Source organism: Salvia splendens, chromosome 4 (assembly GCF_004379255.2).
Source record: "Salvia splendens isolate huo1 chromosome 4, SspV2, whole genome shotgun sequence".
Lineage (NCBI taxonomy): Eukaryota > Viridiplantae > Streptophyta > Magnoliopsida > Lamiales > Lamiaceae > Salvia > Salvia splendens.
Genome location: NC_056035.1, coordinates 31,730,214 through 31,757,098, shown reverse-complemented (window position 1 = coordinate 31,757,098; position 26,885 = coordinate 31,730,214). Strand labels below are relative to the sequence as shown.

At 41.0% G+C, this 26,885-nt stretch overlaps 2 protein-coding genes across 2 annotated transcripts; both read left to right on the top strand.

Moving 5' to 3' along the window:
- Positions 1-6,282: 6,282 nt before the first annotated feature.
- LOC121800970 (uclacyanin 1-like) lies at positions 6,283-7,400 on the top strand. Its single transcript, XM_042200456.1, has 2 exons — positions 6,283-6,436; positions 7,114-7,400. The coding sequence occupies exons 1-2, from the start codon at positions 6,283-6,285 to the stop codon at positions 7,398-7,400; spliced, it is 441 nt and encodes a 146-aa protein (XP_042056390.1).
- A 16,205-nt stretch (positions 7,401-23,605) lies between these two features.
- Positions 23,606-26,871, top strand: LOC121800969. The gene is made up of 4 exons (XM_042200455.1): positions 23,606-24,364; positions 25,783-26,312; positions 26,648-26,704; positions 26,784-26,871. Exons 1-4 carry the CDS (start codon positions 23,606-23,608, stop codon positions 26,869-26,871), a joined length of 1,434 nt encoding a protein of 477 aa, XP_042056389.1.
- The last annotated feature ends 14 nt before the right edge of the window (positions 26,872-26,885 follow it).

Here is a 26,885-nt window from a genome sequence, read left to right as displayed (position 1 = left end):
ATGGTAATTTCGAAATTTATGAAATGCCTCTAATAAACCAACCATACAAAATGCACCAAGTGTACCACAAAAGTTAGTGGATTCACAATTCTAACTGTGTGTATTCATACCAGGAAGATGTATCATAATTAAGAAAGACGTACCATATTTGGAGATTCCATGTCGGAATCATAAGGCAGATCAAATAGATTGCTGGATTTATGATCAGTTGCAACTGAACCCACGCCAGCCTATATTGAAGATATCACGAACGAGTCACGACATGTCTGGACAAGATTATTAAGCTCGAAGAAAGAAAACAAAAGTACCTCTGATGGACCGATGGGGAAGTCATTTAGTGTTATATCGAAATTTGATGATAAGCTGGATAATGATGGTTCACTCTCACTTCAAGTTGTCACCCTGCCGCAGTGGCGGATCCGGAATTTTCTGTTTGGGGTATAATAAATAATTGATTATTTTATTTTAATTATTAAAAACATTATAGATATGTGCATAAGAAGAGATTGGAAAGATAAAAAATTATTACTATATGTTGTGACTGTTAGAAATCAAGGAAGAAATCAAGGGAAATTATGAAAAGATCATGAAATCAATTAGGAGTGATTCTTTCCGGATTTGTAGCTAGGGTAAATCATAGCAAATCATACCATATGTAAATATTCTCTATGCCTATTTAGGCGTGTATTTTCCTCCCTTGCTACATACTTGAGAAATATATGAAAATATTCGTCAACATGGCATCAGAGCCAAATAATCGAAGGCTCAGAAGATAACCTCATCATTGCCCGAATACCTGTCACGACCAGAAGGCGGCGACGGACGACCAGACCTGAAATGGCATACGAAGAAGATGTTAAGACCGGTGATCTCAGAGCAAGCAAGAATGTTACAGTAGCATTCAAGCTAAATGGAAGAAACTATGCATTATGGGCTCGGCTAATTAGAGTAGCCATTGGGAGCCGAAGGGCATTGCGGCACATCACCACCCCAAAATCAACCGACAAAGAATATCTGGAGTGGGAGGAGACCGATTTAGTGGTCTTCTCCTGGATCGTGGACAACATGGAGAGCGAAATCGTCGCAGATTTCGCACACCACCAAAGTGCGAAGGCGATTTGGGATAGCTTGGCCGTGACGTATCAGAGTACGTCGGATTCGTATATGATATACGATCTGGAGGACAAAGCCAGCCGGATTGTCCAAGGGGACACGGATCTGGAACCCTACTGGAGGACCCTGCACGGGGTTTGGATCGAGATTGATCGATGTCAAACCAAAACCATCACCTGCTGCGATAAAGGAATTGGTGAGTATCGAAACATCATCAATCAAAGGAGATTGTACAAGTTCTTGGCGGGATTAAACGCCCAATTTGAAGGAACCAGACGGGACATCCTCAAAGAAACTCCAACGCCTCAGGTAGATGTTGCATACGACTGGGTGAAACGAGAGGCCATACGGCAAAAGATTATGCCGCTGGCAAGTCCCGACTCAACCACTGCAGCAAATGGAGTGAGGCTCGGTTTTGGAGCCCGAAACACCAGATTTCAGACCCAACAGACGTCGATCCGTCCCGGACAACCACTCACTACCACCAACGGCCACCGCGGAGCCACCAAGCCCGATAAAATGAAGTTATGGTGCTCAAACTGAGGGATGAATAAACATACCCGAGAAAATTGCTTCAAGTTGATCGGATTCCCCGAATGGTAGGACGAGAATCAAAAAGGGAGGCCAAACTGGCCATCGGAGTGGAGGAAACCGGCAGAATAGAGAGCGCCGCTCGTGGACAGGGTGCTGACGGTGTCACTCCACGCGGCGGTGGCGGCAAGCGAGCGGAGGAGGTTGGACAGGCGGCATTCGCCGGACGGGTCGGAGGAGCAGAGAGCGGCGGGGTAGAAGGAGGTACTAGGCTAGGGTTTCAAAAACCCTACCCATCTTATACTTTGTTACCTAGTCCTCCGATTTTGCATTATTTACGTGATGCACCCCACACATCTAATTCTGACCCCCATATTTTACATAATCCGAAAAACACCCTCCAGATTGTGATAATGTTTTTTTCAGCCCCAACAGATTTCAAATATTGCATGATATGCCTATTGCGTGTAATGTGCAACGTAAATCTAGTCATAAAGATGAACGGTGGATTTTTGATTGCGGGGCGACTGACACAATAACACATGATAAAAGGGATTTTGTAAATTTTTGTGGTACTATGAAAAGTCAGATACAGACAGCAGATGGGGAATTGACTTCGGTAGAGGGGAGTGGAACGATAGAGATATCACCAACATTAAAACTGTCGAATTGTCTCTATGTCCCTAAATTATCGCACAAGTTGATGTCTATTACGAAGGAATTAAATTGTACACTCCTAATGCATCCTAATTTTTGTATATTACAGGATATCAGGACGAGGAGGATAATTGGGCGTGGCACTGAGCATCAAGACCTCTACTATGTTGATGAGATGGCTCTCACCAAGGCAGTGCCGCAATGCTGGCTCACGGATCTGCCACTCGAGACGCTTGGTTGTGGCACAGACGTTTATCTCACCTATCTCTTGGTTACTTTAACTTGTTTTTTCCTAATTTTTCCCACCTCAAGGATTTTGAGTGTGAATCTTGTGTTTTGGCGAAAAGCCATAGACAATCTTTTAAATCTACTAAAACTCGGGTTAAGAGTCTGTTTTCTTTGGTGCATGCTGATGTTTGGGGCACTGCACCCGTTACTGGTGATCATGGTTTTAGACATTTCTTGTTATTTGTGGATGATTGTTCAAGAATGACGTGGGTATATTTTTTAAAACACAAATCTGAAGTTTATTATAAATTTGTCATTTTTTACAAACTAATCCAAACCCAATTTCAGACAACCATTAAATTCCTTAGGTCTGACAATGGGCGAGAGTTCGTCAATAAAGAAATGTCAAATTCTTTCATAGATAAAAGGTTAGTTCACCAAACCTCCTACCCATATACCCCCGAACAAAATGGCGTTTCCGAAAGGAAAAACAGAATAATTATGGAAATCACTCGGGCTCTGTTTTTTTGACTCTAATGTTCCGAAATTTCTTTGGCCTGAAGTTGTTGCTACATCTGTCTATTTGGTGAACCGTCTTCCTACGAAAATTTTGAAAATGAAAACCCCGTTACAACTGTTATCTTCTCTAGCCGACGTACCCGAACCCCTTACCCTACCAGATATTTGGGTGTTCTGTATATGTTCATGTTTCCAAACACGAGAGAACAAAATTTTCCGCGTGCGCCTTAAAATGTGTTTTTTTGGGATATGGAATCAATCAAAAGGGGTATAGGTGCTTTGATCCGACGTCTAGGAAGATAATAACGACCATGAACTGTAATTTTTTGGAGTGTGAGTACTACTACACCCATCTTAGTGGTCAGGGGGAGAGTAGAAGTAGAACTGTTGATAGGTCAAGTGGCCCTAAACTGGTTTGTGTCATTACCAAACGACTCTGACGTGGAACCAACAGAGACAGTTAGTACTACAGCCGAGCCTGTCTTGTCGACGGTAGAGCCTCCTCAACTGCCTTTGCCTATCAATCATCCTCTAGTGATATCCGAGGTAATTCCTGAAACTAGCATCAATAGTACAAATGTTCCTGATGACTCTGCCGTAGAACCTACAGAAGATACAGAACCAACAGAGAATGCTGTGATCGACGGAGATACTGGACAATACACACTTCCATATCGAAGCACAAGAGGAGTCCCACCTAAACGATATAGTCCGGAACGGATCTCGAAGAAGAGCAGATATTCAGTGGCGAATCTGGCTAAGGCGAATCTGACAGAAATGGCAGGGGCCTTTATGGCGGCCCTATATGAGGAAGAAGAGATGCCCAGGTCGGCGGAGGAGGCAATGAAGATTCAGCATTGGAGAGAATCAATGCTTGTGGAAATGAATGCACTAATAAAGAGCAAAACGTGTGAAGTATGTATGAGACCAGAAGGGTCTAGATTAGTGGGATGCCGCTGGGTGTTCACCATCAAGAGGAGACCATACGGGTCTATTGAAAGCTACAAAGCAAGGTTAGTGGCAAAAGAGTATACTCAAACCTATGGAGTTGATTATGCAGAAACCTTCTCACCCGTAGCAAAGATGAACAATATTCGTGTACTGTTCTCGATTGCTACAACAAAAGACTGGCCACTGCACCAATTCGATGTAACTAACGCCTTCTTGCACGGCGAACTCACGAAACCAATCTATATGGAAGCCCCACCAGGATTTGAGGGATAACTCAAGGCAGGAGAAGTGTGCAAACTAAAGAAAACTCTTTATGGCTTGAAACAGTCACCGAGGGCATGGTTTGAGAGATTTACGGAAGTGATGAAGAAGTATGGATACCAACAGAGTAACTTAGATCATACCCTGTTTCTGAAGAAGAGAGAAGGGAAAATCACCTGTCTAATTATCTATGTGGATGATATGATCCTTACAGGAGATGATGAGGAGGAAATAAGACAGCTAAGGAAGAACCTCTTTGCTGAATTTGAGATAAAAGATTTGGGCCTCTTGAAATATTTTCTGGGCATTGAAGTGATGCGATCCAAGAAGGGAATATTCATAAGCCAACAGAAGTATGTCTTGGATTTCCTGACGGAAATAAGGATGCTAGATTGCAAGCCTGCAGAAACACCAATGATGCAAAACCATGGACTTCAATTGACGGAAGAGGCTGAACTCACTCACCAAACAAGATATCAACGCCTAGTCGGTAAACTTATCTATCTTTCTCACACTAGACCGGATATCACATATGCCGTGGGAATTGTTAGTCAGTTTATGCATAAGCTATCAAGCCGACCATTGGGAAGCAGCGTTGAGGATGTACGCTACTTGAAGGGAACACCTGGACATGGACTCTTATTCGAGAACCATGGAAACTTGGAGGTGCATGGGTTCACTGATGCAGACTGGGCAGGTAACCCAAATGACCGAAAATCGACTGCAGGGTACTTTACCTTCGTGGGAGGTAATCTTGTGACTTGGCGGAGTAAGAAGCAAAAGATGGTAGCCTTGTCGAGTGCAGAAGCAGAATTTCGCGGGATCAAGAGTGAACTGACAGAAATCTTATGGATAATGAAGTTATTGACGGAACTCGGCTTAATGACAAAAAATCCGTGCAAACTCTTCTGCGACAACAAGACAGCAATCAGTATATCTGAAAATCCAGTGCAACACGATCGAACGAAACATGTTGAGATCGATCGTCACTTTATCAAGGAGAATATAGAATCAGGGGTGGTGGACCTTCCATTTGTACGTTCGAAAGATCAGCTAGCCGATATTCTTACAAAGGCTGTGGATGCAAGGAGCTTCATTGAAGTATTGGGTAAGTTGAACATGGGAGATCTCATTGTTCAACTTGAGGGGGAGTGTTAGAAATCAAGGAAGAAATCAAGGGAAATTTTGAAAAGATCATGAAATCAATTATGAGTGATTCTTTTCGAATTTGTAGCTAGGGTAAATCATAGCAAATCATACCATATGTAAATATTCTCTATGCCTATTTAGGCATTTATTTTCCTCCCTTGCTACATACTTGAGAAATATATGAAAATATTCTTCAACAGTGCCTAAACGATATGCAACTAAAATACATTATAATATTTTTTAAAAGCTAAAATAATCAAAGATAATGAAAAATATCTTTTAAAGATTTGAAAACAGAAAGAATAAATATGTGTGAATTGTATCCATATAGAAAAAGATAAAAAGATTTGAATAAACAAAATAAGGAGCAGTAAGAAAAAAAACACAAAAGATTTGAATAAACAAATGAAGGAATATACAAGGGGCATTTGAACTCAGGACTACTATGCTAAATAAGAGCGGATTACCGCTGGACCAAGGATGCAAATTGTTATTAGGTATACCTAAATTCATTATGATGATAAGTTTTGGGGTTGTTCCGATGTGGCTCCGCCACTGCCCTGCCATAATCACTCAAAGACACAAACAAAAAGAAGTCAGTAAAGATATCGAAGAGAAGAAACAATTCTTCCAGCATTCAAAAGGCATGTGGCAACCTCATATCCACCATCTCCAAGCAACTTCTCAGCATCAGAAGCAGAGTGAAGAGCAGTTTGTTTGTTAATTTCTATAACATTTTGGGCAGGATGTCCTTCAGCAGCAGCAGGATGTCCAGCTCGCCTTATTTATGAGACAAGAGAAAATCCACCATCTAAGTTTCAACCGCAAAGCCCTTGTGTTTTAGCGTTTCTTTTCTTCATTAATCAACTACGCATGCCTGCTGCTTTGCTGGCGATTGTGGCTGCAGTCGCTCTCGCCGGCGCCAGTGTCTCCGCCGAGACGCACCACGTCGTCGGCGGCTGGGGACCTGATTTCAACCCCACCGCTTGGTTGGTCGGCCGCTTCTTCACCGTTGGTGACAAATTACGTACGTGCCCGTCCCTGAATTATATATGGGCATTATCGTCAGTAATTAAATAATGTTCATAAATTAAATACTCCACCCGTCCCTGAAAATTTGTCACTTATTTCTATTTTCGTCCGTACCTAAAAATTTGACATTTTCACTTTTACTATTTTTGGTAGTAGACCTAACATTCTAATTCATTCCTAATCACATTTTGATATAAAACTAATATATAAAAGTAGGACCTACGTGCACGTGCCACTAATTTTTTCAACCCACATTCTAATTCATTCCTAATCACATTTTGCTATAAAACTAATATATAAAAGTAGGACCTATGTGCACGTGCCACTAATATTTTTCAACCCACTTTCTATTATAGTATTTTTTAAAACCTGTGGCGGATCAAATGGTGACAGATGGAGAGAGTAAATTATACTACTACTAATATTTGGTTGAAAAATATAGTTTCATCTTTGATTCGTTCATAAAAAAATGGTCTTATTCAAAAATGGAAAGTTCATTAAATTATATAGATTATTGTATTTGATTGCCGTAGGAATATTAAGAACAAATTGTAATTTCATAATTTGTCAGCTAAATTGAAAATTTGACAAAAACTTCATGGAGTAATTCCCAACAATTTACTCTTACTAGAAATTTGGCGGCGGTTACGAAGTAGGCTTGTTTTGGAGCAGGGTTCGAGTACGGCGGAGGCGACGAGAAGACGGTGGAGGTGGGCCACGCGGAGTTCGCGACATGCGACCTCACGAACCCGATCCAGATGCTGACAGATCCCGTGAGCCACGTGGCACTCGAGGAGGAAGGCATCCGTTACTACACCAGCGGAGACCCCGAGAGCTGCCGCAAGCTTCCTGTCCACGACCACGACCATGACTTTGACCCCTCTTCTCCGTACGACCCGTGGGAGCCCGATGAGCCATCGCCATCGGAGCATGATGTGCCGTCCCCTCCCTACCCCTGATGTGCCGTCTCCTCCACACAAGGTGCCGCCTCCTCCCTATGAGCCCTACAAGCCTCCTCGCTCGCCGCCGCCCTTCTCGACGCCGTCTTCGGTTTGGCCTTGGCTGCTGCCTTCTGGATTTCTATCTAGAGGAGTAAAACTGTTTTTTACCTGTTATTGTTATTTGCTAAATTAGTGGGATAATTGATGATATTATCGTCAGATTAATTAGTAGGACGCTGGGTTTTGTGTGAAGCTCTACCAGTTTCGGACTCTGTGTACTATCTTAATTAGCCTCGTTTGCATTCTGAGTTTTATGCTTCATTACTAGCTACTATAAGTTTGTTTCAATATCGTTGTTGAATCAATCCTTTTTATTCATATGTGTGAATTTTATTGCGATGGATACTCCATAATTAAATTATCTAGACTATTTTAGTGATAGAGTTAGTATTAACAGAATGTTGGGAAAGATTAAACCTCAGTTATCCATTTTTTAATTAAACGGATAAACTAAGTTAAGTAAATTTTAATTTTATACGATGTTTATTTTTATACTTTCTGAGTTATTTTATACGGAGTTTCTTTTAGGGTCTTTATGAAATTATATACTCCCCCAGTCCTACAATATAGTCTCAGTTTAATTCGTAACGGATTTTTAGAAATTGTTTAACTTGGTATTAAATAGGTCTCAGTTTAATCCGTAACGGATTTTAAGAAATTGTTTAACTTGGTATTAAATAAATGTGTAGTAGAATAAGGGTCCCACATTAAGAAAAATGAATTTTAAGAAATTATTTGACTTGGTATTAAATAGATATGTGTAGTAAAATAAGGGTCTCACGTTAAGAAAATTGAAAGGTGTATTTAATGTCTATTTTTTAAAAGATTCCAATTGAAACAAATATTGTGGAACATATGAAAAAGGTAAAATGAGACAAATTTTGTGGGACAGAAGAAATAATTTTTTTCATTTTTTTTTCATCGAGAAAGAATAAATTCATCCAGAAAGAATAAATTAAAATGATTTTTATGGATAACGAACACTGTATTAGTTTAATGAGTGGACAGTAGAAAATACTTCCTCAGTTCTTATATCACAACCTAATATAAACAACAATAATATTCCTCCGAGGATGACACGTTAACGTAGTTAAAAATATACGCGTCTAAATCACAGAAAATCAAATTCGTAAATACTACTCCCTCCATTCTATAGTAATATAGGCATTTCATTTTGCGCACGCGTTCTGAAAAAATAATTATAAATAGTTAAAGTGGAGAAAAAGTAAAGTAAGAGAGATAATATTATAGATAAGACTCTTCTCTACATTATTCTTTCTCTTACTTTTATCTTATTATCATTTTTTTAAAACAAATGCAGAAAATGAAATGTCTCTATTACCGTGGAACGGAGGGAATACGTATTCAAACTTGACACTTATAATTCACGTGTTGTTTCCTTACTATCCCGAGGATTGATTCAACCAACATTTGCACGAGCTTAATCTGATTCTTACCAATAATCAAGTGTTAATAGGAAACAAACTATGGGTGGTAAATCGTGCGTGTCGGGTCGTTATCGTGTCGACACGATAATGACACGAACACGATAACAACAAACACGAACACGACCCGTTAAGAAAACCTCAAACACGAACACGAACACGACCTGATACCCTCAGACACGAACACGACACGAACCCATTAACGACACAAACCATTTCGGGTCAACACGACACGATAACAACATGTACATGAGATAACACGATAACGACTCGATAACAACACGACCTGATAACGGTTAAACCTATTAAAAACATCTGATCTAAACATTAAAACATCAATAATTTTTAGTAACAAAATCCAACAAAAATCCAACAAAATTTAACAAAAATGAAATAATAAAATTAATAATATTATAATATTATTTCTTAACGGATAAGACGAACCCGACACGAAATTTTCGTGTCCTTAACAGGTCGACTCGATAAGGACACGAACCCAATAAGCTATGACCCAAACCCATTAATTTCGTGTCGGTTCGTAACGTGTCAAAAATTGTCAGCCCTAAAACAAACAGCATCGTTCTGAATTTTATTTTAATAACATACGGTGGTAAATTACCACTCAATTTACAACTCATTGGTGTAAAAAAGTCTTTTATCTTTCTCAATTGCCGATCTTTATGGTTAAGAGAGATTCCGTGCGTTTTCATAGTTCCGCAAAAAGAAATTCTATTTATATAAATGAAAATATAGAATTAGTAGCCATTTTTTACTATCACGCCTCTGCACTAAAATTTCGAAAAATTACATTTACAAATTGCATCTAATTTGTAAAGATAATTATTCGGAATTTTAGCGTAAGAGAATTAAATTCATAAATGAATACCCTCTTCAATTTTTCATATAATATTTTGCGTACATGATTAAAAATTTAATATTTTTCTGTTATTATATTTGAGTGCTTTTGAAATGAGCAATACAAATCGAGTTCAAGATATATATTAGAGGCTCAATGTAAGCCTGCCCGGTACACTTTGAAGACCGAGAGCATATGCAATAGGCCGCATAAATGCTGCCCTATTGTAGGCCACATTGATGTTTATTTTTAAAATTCTTTTAGTTATATTTTATTTAATTATATTATATTACTCCCTCCGTCTGCCGTCTCATTTTTCCTTTTTTGGCTGTCCACCAATAAATGTCTTATTTCACTTTATTTATATTTGGTAAGTGGATCATACGTTCTACTCACATTTTATTATAAAATTAATGTATAAAAGTAGGCCACACATAATGTCTAACAATTTTTTAAAGAGTGAACTGCCTCAAAAGTCCCTAACGTTTCCAGTTGTGACACTGCAGGCCCCTAACAAAAAAATATCACCAGACAACCCTAACCTAAAACATAATCACATATCGTGTTTTTGTGACTATATTGCCCTTAAGCCCTAAAAGGGTATTTAGGTTAGTTCAGTGAAATGTCTGACATGGGCCAGGCTTGCATGCTGGCACGTTTACTGTGCCTGACGCAAGTGATGGTTGGGTTGGCCGGCGATTTGACATAATTTGCAGCCATTACGTATTGATCACATAAAACTTGGGGCGAGTATTTTGAAACCATTTCAAAAAATTCACAATTTAGCTCTAAACTTCCCTCCACACCACTTAACTCCCACACCCCTACTCAGTAACCTCCTTTCGTCATTGACGGCTCTTGCATAAATGGTGCCAAAACGGAAGCGAGCTGGGTCCTCTGGTGCTTCCTCCTCTTGAAATGGGTCTCGGCATAAAACACATCCCGCGCCACCGCCATCGCCACCACAACCACATAGACGTGTACCGGAGGTCATCGATGTCGACACAGAAACCTGAGATGTCCGAGATACTGATCTGGATTTTTTCTATCCCGAAGAAGAATACAGTAAGTTAGGGTTGAAAATCACAATTTACAATTTCACTGATAGATAGTCTCAATTTGTGATTTAGGGCTCCGAAATTTGTACATTTTGGTAATTTAGATACATTTCTTGGTTTGATTTAATTCCATTTCTCAATTTGTCAGAAGTTTGGTTATTTAATTTTTGTCTGATTTTGAATAATCTTAACAGGGGACGCTCCTAGGAAGTTTTCTGTTGCTTTCCATCATGGTGGTTCGTTCTTCGAAACCAAAGAAGAGAAGAAGTATTTCGGGGGGATATTTGACTTTCTTCGACGACTGCGACATTAACCACTTCGCGCTGATAGACTTGTCTAGTATGTTACTGAAGTTGAGGTATGGCAGGAAGACAATATGCGAGTTTTATTACTGTCATCCAAAGTATAGTCCTGGCGGTGAGGCCAAAGTAATAGGAGGCCCTTTGATTCCCATTGTGGAGGATGCACACCTAATTGAATTCCTCAAGGTTGCTGCTACTAGAACAAAGTTAGTTCACAAATACGAGTTGGAGATTACCCGAGCGGCCGCTATACTAAAAAAGATGAAAGATGAAGCGCAAGAGGTTCTCAAATTCTGGCCGGCGAAATCCGCAGGAATCATTATTGAAGAGATCGAAGAAGCTCAACCAACTGTCCCAAAGCATCCACCGAGAAGGAAGAGAATGCAGGAGCATGTGGTGGTGCAAAAGAAGCAGCCTTTGATGATTGGGTGGTATGATGAAGATGTAGAGTTCGATGGATTTCTTATAAAAAGTCTAGAAGTTGACCGTGCTAAGAGGAAAAGGGACGACGAGGTAGCACGTCAAAATTTGGAGAAAGCCTTTGAAGAGGTATCATCCGAAGCAGTACCGTTGGAGAAATCCTTTGAAAAAGTATCAAATGCTATACCAACGTTATCTGAGGTCGAAGTTATGCCACAAGTTGAAGCAGTCCCAGAAGTTGTTGAAGCTATACCACAAGCAATACCAAACGTTGTTGAAGCTATGGCAGATGTTGGAGAAGTTGGAGGAGAAGGTTTCCATTCACACGTGCAAGATGTAATTGGTTGTGATTTGCAATAAATGAGTATAATATAGTACCCACGTTTGTGAGTTGTGATTTACATGAATGATTTAGTACCCTATTTGTGATTTAGTTCTGTTTTATTTGGTGGTCATTTGTGTTTACTTTTGTCAGTGTGTTGATTGAGTTTTATTTTGCGTAGGATGTACTTGGTTCGTCATGCGTTGGAGATGCAACTGTCGGTTTCAATGTACTAGACGATGTGTACCAACCGGTCATGGCCGGTGGGTGTCAACCTCAAGCGGACATACGGGGTGACAGTTCATTCTTTCCGATTGTTGAGAACATTACCCATGAACAGTTCATGGCCGAAGTTGAGACCCCTGTGCAAGAGTCAGCTCCAACTACTGTAGTTACAGATAAAGCCGAACCAACTGCAGGAGAAGTACCCCAACAAGTTTCCCAAGATGATGCTTATTGTCGTACTTTCGAGTATGTTCCGGACGGATGCCATCTTCATAATGAGGGGTCTCCGAGTGATGATGATGATGAAGGGGTTGGCAGCGGAAGCGTGCGATTCTAACGGATCATATAATATTGGTCGATTTAGCAGATTATTTAGATAAATTCTATTCGCGTAATCATCACATGTATCATGCTCATAACTTGAATTTTAAACATGCTTTAGCACAAACAATTCCTAAAACATGCTTACTACGGAGTTAGCCAATTTACCTTTGTTGATTCACTTAAGAATCAAAGATGGCTTGCGTCTTCGCCACGTGAAGATCTTAAGAACTCGACCTCGGATCTTTTGACTGGTGTCCCGGACTGTAGACTGATATTTGTGTGGGCAAATCTCACCAGTGTACTAAGACTTAAATAACGAAGACAGAAACCTGCTCACGGAAGGAGAGAAACTTTTGTTTCTCTCTCTAGGATGAGGGGGGATGAAAATTGTGTATGTGCACAAATGTATTTTCTGTCTCCTTTATTCTCCTATTTATATTAAGTCACATATTGGGCCTAGTCAGGAATCTAAGGAAGAATTTGGACATGACCTCACCCAATTAGCTTTTTACTATTTAAATTGAACCCACAATTTAATACAAGCTTATATTGAAATATTACAAGCAGCCACTACAGAAGTAATATTGCACTGCCTTTCCAAATTTGAAATTACAAGTATTTCGGGTTTCCTTTTGTTTGTGTAATTCATTTCTCGTGCTTAAGATAGAAACATCCATTAATTAATCAATGTCTGCTATGGACTTAATTAATTAACATATTTTAATCTCCAAGAGTGGACTTAGCAGCAGACTCTTATTTATTATTCATAGAGTAATTAAACTCTAACTAGCTAGGTTCCGAATAATAAAACCTTGTTTCGAGCTCCTCTTGTGGATGTTATCAAACGAGACTCTCCTCGCGCACGATTCAACATAATAGCAATCCTAGCACCACCAGATAATGATTACCACTACCCAATACACCTGGATCGTTGGGTGACGAAAAACCCGCACCTTTGGTAAGTCAAAATAGTAGATACTCAATATCGTATGCTCAATGCTAACGTACATTGATAAAGAAATTAATTATCAAGACCTCGTCTTTCAGTAGATAGCATAAAGACTCGTCTTGCTGTTAGATCCATTCAGTGCTATACCACGCCAACGCCATCTTATTTCAATTAGGTTTAGAAATAATCGGATTGATAATGAAACATTTCACGATAGGTAGTCTAGGCTTATCTAGGTTGTGAAATTATTATTTTTCTTTGTTCAGGACTGACCACGTACCTTAAATTGAGCGCAGCCCACAACCGGTCTACTAAACAAAGACTTAGACTTTGTTATGTTCGCTTATACATTTAATATGCAATAAACATCCATTAAATGTAAATCATAACAACATCATGACAAAAATAATCTGTTGCATTCATTGGAAAATAATAATTAGAGTTTTACAGTATTCAATCACTCGAAAAGGTGATTTCTAGTATACAAACCTTAACAATCTCCCACTTATACTCAAAACAGCTTTCGAGTATACAAAACAGTAGTGCACACGTCTAATTTTCTCCCACTTATACCGAAAGCGAGTTGAGGTCTTGAATGAGTCGAACTCCCATCCTTTCAACGTCACCCTCGAACGGTTTCACCGCCAATGCCTTTGTAAAAGGATCTGCCATGTTGTTCTCTGACGCAATCTTGACCACTTGTATGTCTCCTCTCAGCACTATATCCCTGATGATATGATACTTCCGCTCTATGTGTTTGCTTGCTTTGTGAGCTCTCGGTTCCTTCGAATTCGTCACAGCACCAGAATTGTCACAATAAACGGTGATGCTCTTGGGCAGATTCGTAACCACACCTAAATCCATAAGGAAGTTCTTGAACCATACTGCTTCTTTTGCAGCCTCCGAAGCGGCCACATACTCGGCTTCCATGGTCGAGTTCGCGATGCATTTTTGCTTCACACTCTTCCAAATTACGGCTCCACCTCCTAAGGTGAACACATATACTGAAGTAGATTTTCTCGAGTCCTGATCAGCTTGAAAGTCTGAGTCAGTATATCCCAAAGGACAGAGCTCGACTGCATTGTAAACAAGAGCAGAGTCCTTAGTTCGTTTAAGGTACTTGAGTATGTTCTTTACGGCAGTCCAATGTCCTTTGCCCGGATTAGACTGATATCTTGCCACCATGCCAACAGCAAAGCAAATATCAAGTCTCGTACAAAGCATAGCATACGTGAGACTTCCAACTGCCGAAGCATATGGAATCCTTCTCGTTGCTTGTATCTCAGACGACGTTTTGGGGCACATCTCTTGAGATAGATGGATGCCATGTCTAAAAGGTAAGAAATCTTTCTTGGCGTCTTGCATGCTAAAACGACTAAGTACTGTGTTGATGTAAGATTCTTGAGATAAGCACAACATCTTCTTGTCTCGATTCCGAAGAACCTTGATTCCTAGGATGTGTCCCGCGTCTCCCATATCCTTCATCTCGAACTGGTTTGACTACCAAGTTCGTACTGATGACAACATCTTTTTATACGCAACTTTCATTTGGGCACTTTTTGAATCCAAACTTTCGAACAGTTTGATCGAAACACTGGTTCCATGATCTAGATGCCTGCTTAAGACCATAAATAGCCTTCTTAAGCTTCCAAACCATGTGTTCTTTGCCCTTTATGGCATATCATTCGGGTTGTTCCATGTAGATGGTCTCCTCAAGACCGCCGTTTAGAAACGCAGTCTTAACGTCCATCTGCCATACATCCTAATCCATATAAGCTGCAATAGACAATAGTATTCGGATCGATTTGAGCATGTCCACCGGGGAGAAGGTCTCGTCGTAATAGACACCTTCCTTTTGGGTATACCCCTTGGCCACTAGTCTTGCCTTGAAGACTTTAACTCATCCATCGGGTCCACATTTACGTTTATATATCCACTTACTCCCAATGGCAGTGCAGACTTCTGGTAGGACGGACAAATCGTAGACGTCTTTGTCTATCATAGATTGTAGTTCCGAATCCATTGCTTTCAACCATTCGCAATGATCGACATCTGCCAGCGCCTCCGCAAAGTTCCAGCGATCTAATACATTGCTGTCTGGGAAGTGATCCATAAATTCCCCCAAACCAATGTATCTATCAGGCTCATGAGAGACCCTTCCACTGCGGCGCGACACTACAATGCTTGTAGTAGAAGTTGAAATTTCGGGAATTGTTTGTACACTTGGTACTTGTTCTTAGTTAATGAAACTTATGACAGAAGTTAGCTCTTCAAGAGCTACTTCACTTGTGGGTTTATGATTCATTACATAGTCTTCCTCTAAGAATGTGGCGTGAGTGCTCACAATAACTTTCTTATCTCGAAGACTAAAGAATTCATAACCTTTCGTCCCTCTGGGGTACACTATAAACAAACATACCTCCGTCCTTGATCCTAGCTTAGTTGGATCATTTTCCAATACATGAGTCGGGCAACCCCAAATCTTGAGATGTGCTAGATTGGGCTTGCGCCCAGTCCACAACTCATAAGGAGTAGTAGGTACGGATTTTGACGGTAAATTATCTAATATATGGCTTGCAGAAAGCAAGGCATGTCTCCAAAACGAAATAGGTAGTCGTGCATAACTCATCATCGATCGGACCATGTTTAACAAGGTCTTGTTCCTTCTTTCAGCCACGCCGTTCTGTTGGGGCGTGCCCGACGCAGTCAGTTGGGATTCAATTCCCAACTCCGATAAGTAGTCCAAAAACTCGGCACTGAGGTATTCGCCTCCACGATCAGACCGTAGGCATTTGATATTCTTTCCATGATACTTCTCCACAAGAGTCTTAAAGTCTTAAACTTGTCAAAAGACTCTGACTTGTGACGCATCAAATAGACATATCCAATTTTTGAGAAGTCATTAATGAATGTGATGAAGTATCAAAAACCACCTCTTGCTTCAGTAGACATTGGTCCACATACATCGGAATGAACGAGCTCAAGTACTTCATTGGCCCTATTGCCCTTAGCCTGAAAAGGCCTCTTGGTCATCTTGCCTTCTAAGCTTGACTCACACTTATGAAAAGGTTCCTCCTCTATACCTTTAATAAGATCTTGTTTAACAAGAGAATGGATCCTCCTTTCATTGGCATGACCAAGTCTAAGGTGCCATAAGTACGTTTCGTTCATTGAACTTGAAGGTTCCTTTCGTTTCTTTGAAATTTTCGATGTTGTATTGAGTTCTGATATGCGATTATTAAACTGTGTAGATGTGATTGTGTACAGATCTTTTTTCATGATACCACGACAGATATAAGAACCATCTTTCTTAATAACGCAGTTGTCATTAAAAGAAATCGAATATCCATCAAAAACTAATTTAGAAACTGAAATTGAATTTTTCTAAAAGAAGGTATCAATAAAACATTCTTCAAAATCAAAAATCTATCACTACTAAAGCGCATATAATCGTCTCCTACTGCAACGGTCGCCACTTTTGTAGCGTCGCCCAACTGGACTTCGATCTCACGATCATGTAGCCGTCTTGTCACCTGCATTAAGTCAGGATCAAAACAAATATGATCAGTGGCTCCTGTGTCAATAACCTAAATGCAAGTAGACGTCTATTCCAAACATGACTTGACTACTAAAGCTTGGTGCATACCTGTAGTCTTGCCCTTTTTAGGACAGTCTGGCTTCCAATGCCCCTTTTCTCCACACTTGAAACACTTCCCCATGGGCTTCTTGTTAGCTCTCTTCTTCTTCTTCTTCTTCTTCTTCTTCTTCTTCTTTCCCTTAGCTATCTTGGCCGCTTCTGATTTCGGTGCCTGCCTTTTTCCTTTGATAGGCCTAAAGCCAGAGGAACGAGGCGCCGAAGTTATCATGGCCGCCTTAGCCTGGACCATAAGGTCCTCTGCCGACTGAAGTTCAGTCAACAGCTCTGCCAAGGTATAGTTCCTTTTGTTCATCTCGAAATTGAGTTTGAACTGCTGGAAGCTAGGGGGAAGACTTTGAAGGATAATAGTCACTTGGGACTCGGGATCGATCGTCCCTCCCAAGACCTCAATCTGGTTGAGGTTGCTCATCATCTCGAGGACATGGTCCCTCACTGACGTGCCTTCCTTCATTGTCTTCGACATGATACTCCGAAAGGCTTGAGACTTAGCCGTTCGATTCTGAGTACCAAAAACATTTTTGAGATTCTGCATGATCTCGGCGGCTGTTTCCATGGAAGAATGCTGATGCTTGAGTACTGAAGACATAGAAGCCAACATGTAGCACTTAGCCATCTCATTCGCCTTATGCCACCGTCCGTGTGCATCTCTGACTCCTACCGCAGCATTAGCCGCCGGCACTTGAGGTCGTGGGGTTGTGAGTACAAAGATGTACTCATCTGTTGTAAGAACGATGTCCAAGTTTTGTTTCCATTCTATGTAATTTTGGCCCTCGAGTTTGTTTTCTTTAAGAATTGCAGAAAGAGGATTGAACAACATCTTGACGATTTGATTTGCACTGTAAAACAGAGTATTTACTATTTGTCATAAACTTATGTAATATGTTTGTTTAGATTAACCATAAAACTTTTCAAAATCATACAACTGTAAAAATTAAAATTTTGTACCCTCCAGAGGAAGTCAATACGCATTACAATCTTACAATTTTACTGGTCACAACATCGACGAATAGTCCAGAGACCACAGAATGGCATGGCCGCCTAATGTTGCCTAAGCAAAACCACCGAATTTAGCATTACAGAGTCTCATTCCTACAACACACTCCCATAACAATGCTCATGTGTTGCTAACAAGATCAGACTATCTCATAAATCCTGTGCGAACTTCTGAATCTCGCAGTTTCTTAGGATTATTGTCCCCACAGAGCAGGTGTCGATAATATTGGAAACCACATTCTAGTTCATACTATTTATTTTTGAGAAGTCCGCCCTCATGAACTCGCTATTTCTTAGGATTATTATCCCCACAGAGCAGGTGGCGATAATATTAGAAAAAAAACTTCATGAATTGCAGACCAATTGATGGAGACCATATACAAACGTTGAGTTCGTAATTATAGCTTAGATGTTTTAGGTTATGATTTTTCTTTAATTATCCTTTACCTTGAGGCAGTTTAAGGCTTAATTAAATTCTGTTGGTATTTAATATGCTGTATAATTAAATCTTTTATTTTATTAGTATCTTCCAATAGGAAATTATTATTCTAGAATTTAATTCTTATTCATGTCTACTAAAAGATATATCTAAAATAATTAAGTTATTTAATTCTTAATAAGACATGAAAAATTAAATTCAAATTATTTCCATGTTCAAGATTAGAAAGAGAAGATTTATTATTTAATGTATTCATACATATATATCCTTATTAGGATTCTAGATATATAAATATTAGGAAACTATTAAATTATTCTCATCCATATCATCTAGAAATAAAATAATATTATTTAATTCCATAGATATAGATAATAATAAAAACATTCCTAAAATCTAGGTAAATCTTCCAAAAATATTTTATTTCCATTAAATAATAATATTTTAATGATATGTTTTAATAAAATAATTAAATAATCATTAAAATAATCTTTCATCGTTATCTCATCGCACGAGGTTCGCACGAATGATGAACGATGAAAATCCGACGAGTTCATCGCCGGATCACGACGCGTCGACCATGACCACGTCTCGGCCAGCCGCACGCGCACACGGCGCTGCTGCTCTCGGCCACGCAGTCGCGACGGGTGGCGTGTCTGTTCGGCCAGCCCGTCGCCTCCGTCTCATCGTCTCGGCACGTCGGGTGACGCGGTTTCTCGGCCAGCGGCTTGCACGTCAGTGCCGCTGCTCTCGGACGATGATCGTCGCCCGTCTCGGCATACCGAGACCCGAAGCTCCCACTGTCTAGGCCAGCGGCGCGCACGAAGGCGCGTCGCTCTCAGCCATGGCCTGGAGCCTCGTCTCGGCTGTCCTTCCACCTAGGGTTCAGGGTGGTGTCTCGCGATGTCTCGGTGGTTCTCGGGCGAACCACCACGTCGTGCCAGCCCGTCGCGTAGATCCTGGTGTAGGCGCCACCTAGGGTTTGGTCTCGATTGGCGGCGCGCACAAGCCCTTGGTCGTCTGCGTGTCGCCCCGTGACCATGAACCCTTGGCTCCCACTCAATCGACAACCCTATTCCTGATTGCACGTGGCGCGATCCGTGTCGGTACAAGCACCGACGGATCGCACGTCTCGTACGATCAAAAAATTCAAGTTCTTTGATTCGATTGTTCTTGAGTTCAACATGCATAATAAATAAACAAAACACCAAGAACATGCTTCGCAATCAAATAACACATGCATATATGAATTTCACAAAATTTAAATCCAAATAATCAGAGCCAAAGACTAGCTCTGATACCAATTGAAGGGGTTAGCAGCGGAAGCGTTCGATTCTAACGGATCATATAATACTGATCTATTTAGCTGATTATTTAGATAAATTCTATTCGCGTAATTATTACATGTATCATGCTCATAACTTGAATTTTAAACATGCTTTAGCACAAACAATTCCCAAAACATGCTTACTACGAAGTTAGCCAATTTACGTTTGTTGATTCACTTAAGAATCGAAGATGACTTGCGTCTTCTCCACGTGAAGATCTTGAGAACTCGACCTCGGATCTTCTGACTGGTGTCCCGGACTGTAGACTGATATTTGTGTGGGCAAATCTCACCATTGTACTAGGACTTAAATAACGAAGACAGAAACCAGCTCACGGAAGGAGAGCAAATTTTGTTTCTCTCTCTAGGATGAGGGGGGACGAAAATTGTGTATGTGCACAAGTGTATTTTCTGTCTCCTTTATTCTCCTATTTATATTAAGTCACATATTGGGCTCAGTCAGGGATCTAAGGAAGAATTTGGACATGGCCTCACCACCCAATAGCTTTTTAATAATTAAATTGAACCCATAATTTAATACAAGCTTATATTGGAATATTACAAGCAGCCACTACAGAAGTAATATTGCACTGCCTTTCCAAATCCGAAATTACAAGTATTTCAGGTTTCCTTTTATGTGTGTAATTCATTTTCCGTGCTTAGACCATCCACTACTGGTCTCGCCGACGTCTCGCGTCTCGTCCCGGCGAGACGGGACGCCGGCGCGACGCATTGCAGCCTCCATCTCGTCCCGTCTCATCCCGCGTCTCGTCCCGCGTCTCGTCCCGGCGAGCCACGAGACGGGCTGTCTCGCCACGCGCCGAGGCGACGTGGAGCTACCCGGCGTCGTGCGTGACGCCCACTCGTCGGCCCGCCAGTGGGCGTCGTCACGTGCTGACGCAATAAATATTTTTTTTAAAAAAAATTGAATTTAAATAAAAAAAAAATTGTAACGGTAATAATACCGTTTTTTGTTTTATTTTATAATTTTTTTGATTTTTTATAAATTTTTTTACTCTATAAATACTCCTAAACTCATCCTCATTTCACACACAACTACACATCTATTATTCCTATCATCTAAATTTTCTCTCAAATTTTCATAAACCAACTCAAGATGTCCGGCGACGGCGACGGCAACTACGGCGGTTCCGGCTCCGGCGGGTGGGATCTCAACGCGTTCGGCGATTGGGAGACCATGATCAACACATTGGGCGGTTCCGGTTCGTCAACCCCTGGGACTCAGGGTTCGGCGACGCCGGGGGGGTACCAACCACCCAATTTTGACCTTGATGCATATGTCCGTCCCTCCGCCACGCGGTATTCGCAGGGATTATCCCAGATCCGGGAGGATTTTCCCGGTGGCACTGGCGGTGGAGGTGGCCGAGGCGGTGGAGGTGGCACTGGCGGTGGAGGTGGCACTGGCGGTGGAGGTGGCCGAGGCGGTGGAGGTGGCATTGGCGGTGTACAACCCCATGCGGGCGAGGACGAGGAGGAAGAAGAAGAAGAGGATCTTGGCCGGCATCCGTACAGCAACTTCGAAACGATGGCGATGTACAACGCCTGGATCACGGTCTCGTACGATCCCATCATCGGGAATCAACAAACCCGGAAGTGTTTCTGGGAAAAGGTCTGCGAGGTCTACCACCAGATAAAGCCGAAAGGCTCCCGCAAGCGCAAAGTTAAAATGCTCCGCTCTCACTTTGACCGAGTCGACCTACAGATCAAAAAATTCTGCGGGATCTACTCGACTGAAGAGGCGCACTACCAAAGCGGCGCCACGGCCACCGACATTTGACGTCCGCTTTGCACGCCTATTACCAGGAAGAGGGTCATCAATTTAGATTTGTTGATGTTTGGCAGGCCGTCAAGGACGAGGAACGGTGGGCCGGAGGTTTCCGCTCCAGCTCGGGCTCAACCTCGAAGCGCACGAAGCATACGGCGAGTGGCCAATACTCGTCTGGTGGTGCGTCTGGTGGTGACACCGATGGCATCAGCCAACCTGAGGCTGAATCACGGGAGTTTGCGGGTACGGTCGGCGATGCTGGAGGATCTGCGCGTGGGCGTTGTCGGCCGCAAGGGACGAAGGCGGCGAAAGCGGCTAGAGCAAGGAAGGGCCGAGGCGAATCAAGCCAGCCGGCCTCGGGCTCGCGGGGAGGCTCGGACACACTTATGGTGGCGTACATGACCGCCACAATGGCGGACACTTCCCACTTCTCGTACGCCCAATTCACGGCCTGGTGGAACGGAATTGTTGCTATGGCAGCACAACTTGACCTTCCGACACTCCCTAAACCTCGACCGCCTCCAGAGGATGATTCGCCGGCGGAGTAGTTTTTTTTTATTTTGTGTGTTTTTTTATTTTGTGTCTTTTTTATTTTGTGTGTTTATTTAGTTTGTGTGTTTTTTAATAAAGTGTGGTTTTTAATAAAGTGTGTTTGTTTAAATTGAATTGGATAGAAAAAAAAATTCTAAATGAAATTGAATGAATAGTAATTAAGGGACGGTATAGAGACGGTTAAGAGACGGGGCGTTGCAGGTTCCGTCCCTTAGTTAAGGGATGGAGGAAAAAAGGACAGTGGGGCCCTCAAATAGTGCTCAAATAGTAGTTAAGAGACGGTTTAATGGACGGTATAGAGACAGCGTAGTGGATGGCCTTAAGATAGAAACATCAATTAATTAATCAATGCCTGCTATGGACTTAATTAATTAACATATTTTAATCTCCAAGAGTGGACTTAGCAAGAAACTCTTATGTATTATTCATAGAGTAATCAAACTCCAACTAGCTAGGTTCCGAATAATAAAACCTTGTTTCGAGCTCCTCTTGTGGATGTTATCAAACGAGACTCTCCTCGCGCACGATTCAACATAATAGCAATCCTAGCACCGCCAGATAATGATTACCACTACCAAATATACCTGGATCGTTGGGTGCGAAAAACCCGCACCTTTGGTAAGTCAAAATAGTAGATACTCAATATCGTATACTCAATGCTAACGTACATTGATTAAGAAATTAATTATCAAGACCTCATCTTTCAGTAGATAGACTCGTCTTGCTGTTAGATCCATTCAGTGCTATACCACACCAACGTCATCTTATTTCAATAAGGCTTAGAAATAATCGGACTGACATTGCAACCTTTCATGATAGGTAGTCTAGGCCTATCTAGGTTGTGAAAATATTATTTTTCTTTATTCAGGACTGACCGCGTACCTTAAATTGAGCGCAGCCCACAACCGGTGTACTAAACAAAGACTTAGACTTTGTTATGTTCGCTTATATATTTAAATATGCAATAAACATTCATTAAATGTAAATCATAACAACATCATGACAAATATAATCTGTTGCATTCATTGGAAAATAATAATTAGAGTTTTACAGTATTCAATCGCTCGAAAAGGTGATTTCTAGTATACAAACCCTAACAGATGAGGATGTGGTCGGCCATTTTATCTCTTTTGCAAACATGTGTCGAGATGAACAACTATTTATACCCTATTATGAGTCCCTATGTCAACAACAACTGGAACAACAAGAGAAACAGCAACGGAATGCGGATGCGAGGACCGAACAACAAGGGTCTGGACAGTAGAATGGTGAGGACAGTGGAGGGTCCAAGAAATGGCGAAAGTATTCCCCTGTTGTAGAACAAAGGAACTCGATGGATGCAAACCCCACTACAAAGATCTGCAAGATCTAAAAGATTTTGAGGGGTTAAAGAAGAAGGGTATAAAGTACACCCCCATTCACGCTGACCAATGAGTTTCCCATTTGGAAGCCTGGTGATATTTTTAAGGATCGAGATTTCTTCTACCAGGTCATTCGCCAGTACGCGATAATGACCAGCCGAAATGTCCATGTATCCAAAAATGATGGCAAGAGACTCCATGCCATTTGTAGAGGCAAGGCATGTGAATGGTATGTGTATGCGAGAAAGATCGAAACCCACAACAATACCGATTATGTGGTAGTGAATATGCAGAGAGATTATGCTCACACGTGCTCGCAAGTGTTGGATCAGAGATGGCTCATGGCCAAGTGGCTAACTGAGCGTTACATGGAGAAAATCAAAGCGAATCCCCACATTCCATTGGCATCTATACGGCAGTGTGTGGATGAGGAGTTCGGCCTGAAAGTTGGTAGGATGAAGGCATACCGCGCAAAAGACAGTGCCTTAGAAGGTATCTTTGGCAAGGCCGGACTCCAATACCGGAGACTCTTCGACTACAAAGCTGAATTGGAACGGACACATCCTGGTTCGAGTGTGCATATACACTATGAAAACTTCAGGGATCCTGAAGCTGACGGCCCGAGATTCTTGAGGTTTTACTGTTTCCTCGGGCCGTTGAAAAGTGGCTGGATGTATTTTTGCCGTCCAATTATTTTCTTGGATTCCTGTTTCTTGAGAGGTATGTACCGCGGGCAACTTATGACGGCCATGGGAGTTGATCCAAACAACGGTTGGTGGCCTATTGCGTGGGCGGTAACTGAGGCTGAGAGCTATGATCAGTGGAAATGGTTCCTCGGCTACCTAGCAGAGGACCTTCACATACATGAGAATGCCTCAAGATTTGTCTTCATGTCTGATCAGAAAAAGGTACGAGTAATGTGATTTCAGTTAAAAGTGTATATTGCAATTGTGATTTCAGTTAAAAGTGTATACTTTAGTTGTGATTTAACCCTATAGATTAATTGTGCGTTTGTGGTTATAGATTTTGTGTTGTTACTTATACATGTGCTAATGATGTGTAATTTTAGGTCTTTTTAAATCAGAATAGATATGCACTCAAGTTCACAAAATTATCTCTAATATTACCACTTCACTGCAAGAGTACAACTTCGTGTGTAGTAATTTAAGGTGTCAATCCACAGGGAAGGTAAGTTCGTTTAACTCCAAATAAATAAAAATAACAGTAAAGATGAAGGTTTTTGTTTGAAGTTTGTTTTCTGAAAATAATGAAAAATAAAGTTGAATTCAAATTAACACAAGTGAGACAATTGCTACTCCAAACACTTGTAAACAAGACACAGATTAATCCTATGCATTCAATTCTATCTCATACGTTCGGGACAATTTAAAATTATTCAACCTGCAAGCACTAAACATGCTAAGCATCAACTAGTCAAAGAATAGCTAAACACTTACTCTTTAAACCAAATTCAATAATTCTAAGAACCCTACGGAAGCGTGAGATTCAAAGTACAATTGCAATTAAGATCAAAATCCATTATCAAGTCGTCATCTAAACAATTCCAATTGATAATTCATTACCACCACAATCCATCCCAATTCAAGCTAAAGAGGCATTAAATCAAGACTATAGAATTATCACTAAAGATGCACCTAAAGTAATAAATTCATTGAATTAAATAAGAAGTAATAACGAACACGAGATAGAAACGAACATAGGATAAATCATGAAATTAACTTGTCTAACAACATGTTTGGTGCAACAATGGAGTTCTTAGCCTATCATAATTAAACTAGGAAGAACAATATTGAATGAAACCATGGATCAATTTCGGAGAAGTTGAGGATGATGAATTGTTGAAGTTCCCTTCTTTGCAAAATTAGTCTCCAGCACTTCACGCCAAGTGCTCCCAATCTATTTCTCCAAATTCCCTCAAGCAGCTCCTTCAATATCTCCAATTAATTTCTCCCCTTTTTTCTCTCAAAAGTGGCGTCCCCCTTTTTATATGTACGTTTTTTTCTTCTCCTCCAAATAGGTCATGCCACATTTTTTAAATATTGGGCTTCTTTCAAATTTTCAAGTAATTGATGGGCCCCCTTGCTAATTTGCTGCCAAAACAAATAAAATTCAATTTAGTCATCCAAAATTTAAGCTTTGTACCCACACGTAAATCACTCTACATGAAAATATACCAATTAATATATAATAATTAAACTTCAATAATTAATTGATAGATGATTTTCATATAAAAATCAGGAGAAATCTTTGAGTAGAATTAGCATTATTTGATTTACATCAGTGTTGTGTTACATGAATTTGGTAGGGTCTTGCAAAAGCCATCATTGAGGATTTCCCACAGAGTGAGCATCGCTTATGTGTTCAACACATCTACAACAACTTCAAGAAGAGATTCATCAGGGAGAATTTTAAGGAAATATTGTGGGAGCTTGCATCGAGTACAACCCACGAACAGTACGTGGAGAGGATGGATGCGTTGCGGATTATATATCCCCAAGCGCATCAATACCTACTCGGTGTTGCTCCAAAAGAAAAATGGGTGAAGACATATTTCTCTTCACATGTTTGTTGTGATGTTATCCTCAACAATATCTGCGAGACCTTTAATTCGAAGATAGCAATACCTCGCGAGTTGGCCATTATCACCATGTTAGAGGAGATCCGGACGAGTCAAATGGAGAGGATTCAGATAAGAGGCCAGTGGATCAAGACATACGATCACGCACTGCCGCCCGTTATCAAAGAGATCGTGGATAAGTTGTACGTGAGGGCTTCTTCCTGGAGATCAACATGGAACGGAGAGGATTCGTACCAAGTGTCGGGACCGTCAGACCAGTATGTAGTGAACATGCATGAATTTACTTGCTTGTCCAGATCATGGACGCTGACTGGGATCCCGTGTACCCACGACGGATGGCGGTGACAGGGCTGAGTCGTCTACCATGTTTCAAAATCAAGAGGTACTCTTTCATTACGATTATATGAATTCCCTACTAGTTGACCTGTAGTTTAATGGTTTCTTTGTTACAGACCAATCTACCTCGTCGGGGGACGACCTAGCACACGTCGGTCTACGCGGCCAAACCAAGAGGTAGTATTCGGTATCAAATTTTCACTTTTCATTTCCTCACCATTGGTAGTCAATTTGACTGGTTTGTTGTTTGTTGTAGACCAATCCCACTGGTACAAGGGCTAGCACACGTCGGTCTACGCGGCCAAACCAAGAGGTAGTATTCGGTATCAATTTTTCACTTTTCATTTCCTAACCATTGGTAGTCAATTTGATCGGTTTGTTGTTTGTTGTAGACCAATCCCACTAGTACAAGGGCTAGAACCCGTTGCACCAGGGCTCAGCCGCAACGCTGTGGCCGTCGCGGGGATCAGGATTGAATAATCGCTGTGACAAAC

Bases quoted from the DNA above. Each gene is read 5' to 3' on its own strand.
- LOC121800969 (XM_042200455.1), top strand. From the start codon at position 23,606: ATGACCAGCCGAAATGTCCATGTATCCAAAAATGATGGCAAGAGACTC. The intron at 24,365-25,782 runs GTACGAGTAATG...TGAATTTGGTAG, and splicing joins TCATGTCTGATCAGAAAAAG to GGTCTTGCAAAAGCCATCAT. The intron at 26,705-26,783 runs GTAGTATTCGGT...TGTTTGTTGTAG, and splicing joins CTACGCGGCCAAACCAAGAG to ACCAATCCCACTAGTACAAG.
- LOC121800970 (XM_042200456.1), top strand. From the start codon at position 6,283: ATGCCTGCTGCTTTGCTGGCGATTGTGGCTGCAGTCGCTCTCGCCGGC. The intron at 6,437-7,113 runs GTACGTGCCCGT...GTTTTGGAGCAG, and splicing joins CACCGTTGGTGACAAATTAC to GGTTCGAGTACGGCGGAGGC.